Consider the following 7,696-nt stretch of genomic DNA (forward strand, 5'->3'; position numbering starts at 1 on the left):
TCATATCATTCCATTTGTCAGAAATGAGCAGCCCTGTGTGTCTTCTTTTATACCACGACATGTAATGAAGTGAATAATACTGGTCTGGGCCATTACACCGTTTGCCCCCCACTTCCCATTTTTTATGCTGTGCTGGTAAAAGTATTAATTTTATTGTTGTTGCTCTTCTGGTCTTTTTTTCTTTGATTCATTGCCTATATATTCCTATTTAAGTCTTTTTTCCCGAGCGTAAGTTCAGAAAATGAATGTTCCAGTAGTTCGGTGCTTGATTACAATCAGTGTGCGTGTTTTGTGTGAACAAAGGTAAATAAATGAATTGAAATTAATTGAAATACAAGAAGTAAAAATACATAAAACTCAATAAAATTAAATCTTCACAAGTATGAAAAAAACTGCAGCAGGGAAATAATAATAGTCTACCGATGGATTATTAATCAAAAATCTTTTCATTGGTCCCTATGGATAGAGTTAAAATTAGTTTTCAAAACATTCTGTCTCTAAATAATCATTTTATGAGTCCTTTAACATCCTGCCAAAAGCCCCATCAACAAATACATAATTTTCAAACCAATAAGGTTGAGGGAAGTAACCCCATTGAGAAGATATGTGCTGGTTTTAATGCACTACTTAAGGTCAGGCTCTCCTTCATAAGGTTGTTAACAAGCTTAAAACCCTGTCATCTGATTAGTCGAAGACGATGGCATCGCCAGCAGAGTATTGCAACTGATAATACTTGTGCTACTCCTTTCTTGCCCGAATGGGCTGCTGATAAATGTTGACTGTGTCTTTCTTGTTGGGAGTCCAGTAACCCTCCATCACATAACCATAAAAGAAGAATTCTCCGACTTGTTTATGTCCTTCAAATCTAATTGGACCCTGCTGCAACTCCCATGGCATGCCATTGGTAGGCAATAAACAACATAGGGAATGGGCAATTACTTCATATGGCTGCAGGACATGGTAATAGTTATTGGCACGCTCAGTCCTCCTCTCACCATAGCCATTCCCACTGGCCATAGAATACAATTTGTAGTCTGTGCACGATTTTAGAAAAAGTGACAGTGACCTGGGATATGAGAATATGATTAAGTATGCCATTAAAAAGCTCAAGACAAATCATGGGGGACAGTGACAGCCAGTGAATGTTTCCAACCTGAGCGCACACTGATGCTGTCAGTGAGAAATTATATAACTGTAATTAATTGGTTTTCATTAGTAAATTATACAGATCTGTGCATGCAGAGATTGTTTCGGAATTGCAAGTTTAAACTTGTTCTAATGATATTGCAAACCAGATTTTACAAAACTGATTTATTGAATATATTCAATCAAGATTCCGGGTGAGGCTCAAGAGAAATACAGTGCAAACATCCAGTCACTGTATTGAATAATTGCTTAAGTTATCCTCTTCAGCAGTAAAATTTGGTTCCAGGTCCATTCTTGTTTTATTGAACTATAGGAAAATAAATGTAATAGTCTTGCTTTTATTATTTTGACTTTGATTTCCTTTCTAGCCAACCATAATGCATCAGAGTACATACACAATAGATAATCAATATCGGTGCATCGAGTTTACATTTTGGGTTCAGAGTCCTTGTGTTGACACTTACATTATCTAATCGCTATTTCTGGAATGCAATATCTCTTGAAATCAAACCGAATTTAAGGAAATATTAAGTTAGCTAATTTTTTGCCTTTAAGCTCATTTCATTTTTTTCTTCACGTACTCAGATCGTGTCTCAGAAATGGCAAGTGAAGTTTTATTTTTTTCCACAAACCTCAGGATCAGACCTAAAACAATGTAAAAGAGAGTTTTATGCAAACAGATTGCAAATCTCACTGTTCCCGGAGGAACGAATGGAGTTCCAGATGAGTTGGATATGTACATAGAGTGATGTGGAAATGAGGTGTGACTGTTTCTAAGTATTTTTTCATTATGTGAAAGAACTGAAAATTATGCCCTGGTCTTTGATATCAACTGAGAAACTGGGGCTGAGTAAGTGTCTCCCAAGGAGGGTGGCCACTGAAAAACTTGACATGAAAAGTATGTTTTTAATCTGAATTTTTTTTAAATTAATTCCAAAGTGATGCCATAAATAATGTAATACGCAATATGCTCAGAGTCAATTACAAAAAAAAAAAGAAAAACAGACGGTTCCAAGGGTTCAGAAACACATTCCAAAATGCAGATGTTAACTTGGTCCAATCTCTATGACTTTTCTGAAAGCTGTTTTTCAGCTGAGTGATGACCAGATGAAAAGGTGGCAGCTGTCATGTCTTACTCCGAAACAGGAAGGTTTTTAAAACAAGATAAAGGAAATGGCTAAATCACAGCATGAGACGTCGTTGGCACATTTCTTTCAAATGACAGAAGCAAGTCATTTTTTTTTTTAAACAGGCTTTCAGGACAGATCATCTGGTTATGCTGGGTTTATGTGACAGATATTAAGCTACATTTTCCACTTGCCATCCACTTTGTGAAATTTGTGAAAAAAAAAAAAAAAAACTACCTCAAGGGAAACGTTGTGCTCATATCCTTGAGTTTCGGTCATGTTTATTATCCAGATACCTAACATAATAATTATCCGAAGCTGTCGGGGAGTCCAATTAATCTAATCTGATAATTAGTTGCAACCAGCAGGGAGACAGGGAGAGCAGCGATGAGCTTCGACCAATGAGACAGCCCAACACAAGAAGAGGAGCAGCCTGGGGGAGGGTATACATACAGTGGTCTCATCTGAAAATTTTTAAAATTCCATTTTAATTTACTTGGAATGTATCTCTAATTATTAGGAGGTATTTGGACTCAACGATTAATTTCAATCCATTTATCTATAAATCTTATTATTCTCTCATGATAAATACATATATACATATTTTTATCTATTTAGTTTTGTTTTTCTGAATTGCTACATCTAATCAAATGTAACTTACAAATAATGATATGGCTAATTTAAAAAAAAGAAAAATCAGACTTAACAGGGCATTTATTCAAGTTTTAAAATCTTATGATATTATCTATGTGATAATCACATAGTGCAAGGAGGTTTGATGTTTTTTTAAGAAACAAACAAAAACAGAATTGCCATATTTGCTCTGATTTCACAGGCTGCTGTAACCTGAGAATTCCGAGTGGTAGTTTTTTTCGTCTCTTTTTGTGTTATCTTGTCACACTAAATTATTTAAACCAAGATTTCCTACTTCACTTATATTTGACCCGGCAGTAGGGTTAGCTTGTGGGATGTATTAAATGTAACAAAAAATAATCAACATCATTGCAACTGTGTTGGTAATCATTTCAATAATTCCTACAAATGTTTGATAGATCATCATTATGGCCCACGGGCATAGACTTGGCCTCAGACAGTGGAACATCACTTGATGCTGCTCGGGATGCGAGAGGCTGTAAACACATGATTGCAAATACAAGTTGTTCTGACTAATCAATGATAAAAATGCAACAAGTCTTAAAATAAGCCTGACTTTGTGCTATTAGTAGCAAGGAGATGAGTTCAAGGCAGTGTTGGATGTGAAGAAAGCAAGAGATATGGTTCCTCTGAGGCTAGTTAGCAGAATGGTGATGGGGGAGGGGGTCTGTGAAGAAAATAAGCATGGTAATCCAGGCAAAACCCATTTAACGGTAGTTAAAGTATCTCACAGTGTCTTACAATAAGTTGTGAAAAGACATTTCAAATGCACTGAGATTTCAAACCATGCAGATTTATGCAAATATCACAATTACCTCATTAATGACCAAACTAATGACCGCCACAGACTCAATGGAAATACAGTTATTGACCAAATTATGATCATTTTTAGGAATATTCCTGGTCTTTTTAGTAAGAGACATGGGTCATGAGAAGAAAGGGGATCTGAGTGTGTGACCGAACCTGAAACATGTGCTACGCCCCTCGACCCGACAACTTTGCTTGAAAGACTCCATAGTGTTGGGAATGGTAAAGCTGATCAAATAACTAACTGTCATGTGCTATTCTACCTGTGTCCTTTTCTCCCCTTTAGTCAACACTTAGGAGAAAAGTCCATTGCAAACAATTTTATTTCTATTATACTTTATTACTCCAGAAATTGTCTCCTGGCTGCGTGTTTCTATATCTGAGTGACACCAGAGTGATCCGCTCAGTTGCATTGTCTCTATATAAAGCTTAGGGGATATATTGTACTTTCTGAGAGGCAATTCCTTTTTACTGGATGTCAGATTCCAACATAACTCAAAATGACAGAATGAGCCTAACATTGCTGCTGGAGCAATAAGATCATGCAGAAACAACCCAGAACCGTGCTGGGTTGGGGGCTATAGTGTATGTCATTAATAATACAATATAATAACCCACAAAAGCTACATTATTAAAAGCTGATGTATGTGTGGATTCTACAATTTCAGTATGTTTTGTGGGGTAAACCTATAATTAAAGTGCTTTTAAGATGTCTGTGACAATTGCTGGTTTTTGTGGAATACAACCCCATCAGAAGCTGCCACTTCTCCGCATCATCCTACAAAGACACAGAGTAACATGGTGCAGTTGTAATTTACACAAATAATAGAGTCGCGAGGTCCCAGGAGAGAACTGAAAATAAATTAGAAATTGACTTTACTACTGGATTAGGGATCAACCTGTATCACCTTGCAAAGGTAGCAATGATTATAGAAACAATGAAACAAGACATCTAATTCCTCATTTTAAGACAAGACAACAAACATTCATCCATCAGATGTTTCTGGTTGAGCATGCAATCCTTATCATTTGCTCTTTTATGAATGTAAGGTTTTGGGGCCAAGACAATCAAAATAGCATGAAAGAGTTTAACTTGAGATCCCACTTAGCCTCAATATCCTGTGAGTGAGCACGGTGCAGTCATCCAGGATATGTTTCTTTCAATATAATAATGACCTGTGCTGGAGATGGCGATACATCATTGGCTAACCACCTATTCTCTTTTTCTTTTTTTGGATCACTCATAACTTTTTTGCCATATCAATTTCCAAGTTGATCACATATATTTGATCGACAAGAAAAAGACGTCTGACCCGAAGTCCTTAGATTTCGGTGCAGGACACAATATTAAAACGTATCTGAAGAGATGTTCAAATATCACGTATTAAATCGCTCGCAGAATGAGATGCAAAACCATTTACTTTCCAGTTGCAATGTCATTTAATTTAAAACCCTGTTACATGTCAGGCTGTCGCTTAAGATGTTCTCAGTGAGTTTTATCCATCAGAAAATGACCAGTAACAATACAGAGTGACATGAAAAGTGGAAAAAAAGCTTTTGGAATTGATGTTTATAGTTTATGTGTCTTATTGTGCCTGTGTGAATGTGCAATATTGTAGCCCACAAGTGCATTAATAATACATATATATAGTCATAAAAAGGGGTCACTTGATCTTCCTGCGGTGCTGCTTGTGAAGTGATCCTTCAAGTAGACATTAGGCAGACATACTCTGACAATCTGCCATTGAGCCCCTGCATTACACTCTCACTTGCATGGTGACATGTAAGTGAGGTGCTGCAACATGTCAGACTTTCGGTGAAATGACAGAGGCTTCTGAGACTCCGCATCCCTCCGAGTGCTAGGGGCATATCGATACTCGCGGGCTGTGTGAAGTTTACAAGGATGTCACGGTCTGATGAAGTAATAGCCCAGTAAAGTCTATCAATGGGGATATGTATTGCACTATAATACATCACCCCTGCTTTATAAAACTTCCTCAAATTCAGGATCAGAGACAGCGAGGCCTTTAATGACAGGCGGATATAACATTGTTTCATGGGAGCTGGTCTCTAGTTGCTTTGAAAGAAAAAGGCAAACACATAAGTCAAGTTTCAGTGTGTGTGTGTACAAGCTAAACTCTGCCTCTGTATAGTCTGGAAAACATTTAAAACCAAAGCCAAACTGAATAGCATAGAAAAAGATTTCGCTTCTGGGGATGAAAATTCACTTTACTCCGTGTCCTACCGTTGAGCTGATTGTAGACCACATCCTCCAGCCTCTCCAGCCGCTGCAAGATAGACTGCCGGTCCACCGAGTTGGTAACTTTGCCATTTCTGGCTCGCAGCCTCTGGTCAGAAATGCGTCCGATCTGGATCAGCTCTTCGGACCGGTCCTGGATCCGGCAGTAGACGGAGAACAAGATAATCCCCACGAACACTAAAATGTTAACAGTCAGCAAAGTTTTGATCTTGCGTGCCAGAGCCATGAACGTGAGTCGTGTCTGGCTGACCCAGTCAAGCCCAGCTGTCCATGAGCGGTGCCCTCCCCCCGCTTTGACACCTCGCTGCGGGAGGAGAGAAGGTCAACCGGAGCCGGGCGGTTGGTTCAGCACCACGGACAGCTCAGGAGGCTGCGCTCAGCCGGGAGCGGGGCATCGCGGTCGTCACATGGAAGTTCAAGGTGGGCAAGGTTGTGGACGGCCGCGCTGTTGTCTCCTCGGAAGCCGACGAGCGACGCTTTTGTGTGAGCTGAACGCGTTCCCGCCGTCGCCTCGGCTACATATTAAAAACGACAAGCCGCGCCATCCGTCATCGCGAGCAGCTCCCGGCACACTCTCAACGCATCCCCTTGCAAGTCTCCGGCACCTCAGCCCCAATATGTCTCGTCCATCTTACCGGAGATGCACCGCAATGCCCGTTCGAGGAAGAGCATCTTCCTGCTATCACAGCTCCGCTGCGGCTGCTCCCTTCCCACGGCCGCCGCGTTCGCCGGATCCGTCCCCCTCCGCGAACATCCACCCGAGGAGCTTATGTGCAGAAAATATGTGCATGCTTCAAAAACAAGGCAGCGATCCCCCCCCCCTCCCCACCTCTCGCTTTCTCTCTCCCTCCCTCTCTTTCTCTCTCTCTTATCCCCCCTCTTTCAATCCGTTGAGTTGAGAGTGGTTTCGCCCTCAAACGTTGGCACACGGTGCTCGGTGTCGGCGGGGGAGACGCGGCCGTGCTCCGGCACGCTGTCCCTCCTCCCAGCTTGTCCGCCGCTCTGCTGGGGGAGGAAGAACCGCCGCTGCGTCCTGACGTCCGGAGGCGCGGGCATGAATATTCAAGATCTGTGTACGGGATAAAATAAACAGCACGACGCCGTAAGCAGAAAATACTTCCACTTGGCAGAGCAGCTTACCCCCACCCCCCCATTACTTAGTGAACTATGAAAGTCTGTGCGTGGACGTGTTAAAGTTTGATCCGTGACGCGTGGGTAAACACTTTTTTTTCCTCATCTCCCCTCTGGTACCGAGACCGTGGGGGGACTTCGAGAAGTCTCACGTATGTCGTTGTAGGTTTCATTTGCATGTTATGCAACTGCCCCTTTATACATGCATGGTCAGCTTCAGAAATGGTTTATAATCCCATAATTTCACAAATCACATGCTTGGCCAGAGCCTCAGTTCCACAGGAACAAACAAGGGCGGCTCTGTAAATAATCTATTTTCAATCAAGCCTCCAATGGGGAAAAGATTGCATTCATTCACATTTGTACTTAAATTCAGAGACAATATTATTTTGCAGGCCGGTCTGTTATGATGATCTCTGTTGAAAACCAAACGACCCTCATAGCTAAAAGCAAGTTTCGCAATAATGATAATAACTATCAGCCACCGATTCAAATCACCCCGCTGCCAGTCCAAGTGCCTCATCTCCAATTCCAAATGAATTATGGCTCAAGCTTGTCACGTCCATAAATT

General features: G+C 40.8%; 1 protein-coding gene across 2 annotated transcripts in view; it reads right to left on the bottom strand.

Annotated features, from left to right (window-relative positions):
• The window catches only part of galnt9 (polypeptide N-acetylgalactosaminyltransferase 9), a 100,239-nt gene extending 93,242 nt beyond the window's left edge, over positions 1-6,997 (bottom strand). Inside the window, exon 1 of one of the 2 annotated variants that reach the window (XM_086169671.1) lies at positions 5,980-6,997. In XM_086169671.1, the coding sequence (XP_086025797.1) occupies positions 5,980-6,220 (241 nt within the window). In that variant the 5' untranslated portion in view covers positions 6,221-6,997. The remainder of the gene's footprint in view (positions 1-5,979) is intronic. The other variant, XM_086169673.1, reaches the window with a different exon arrangement.
• Between the last annotated feature and the right edge of the window lie 699 nt (positions 6,998-7,696).

The sequence above is a fragment of the Fistularia commersonii genome, chromosome 22 (genome assembly GCF_037954325.1).
Source record: "Fistularia commersonii isolate RoL2024-O1a breed Wild chromosome 22, RoL_Fcom_v1.0, whole genome shotgun sequence".
Lineage (NCBI taxonomy): Eukaryota > Metazoa > Chordata > Actinopteri > Syngnathiformes > Fistulariidae > Fistularia > Fistularia commersonii.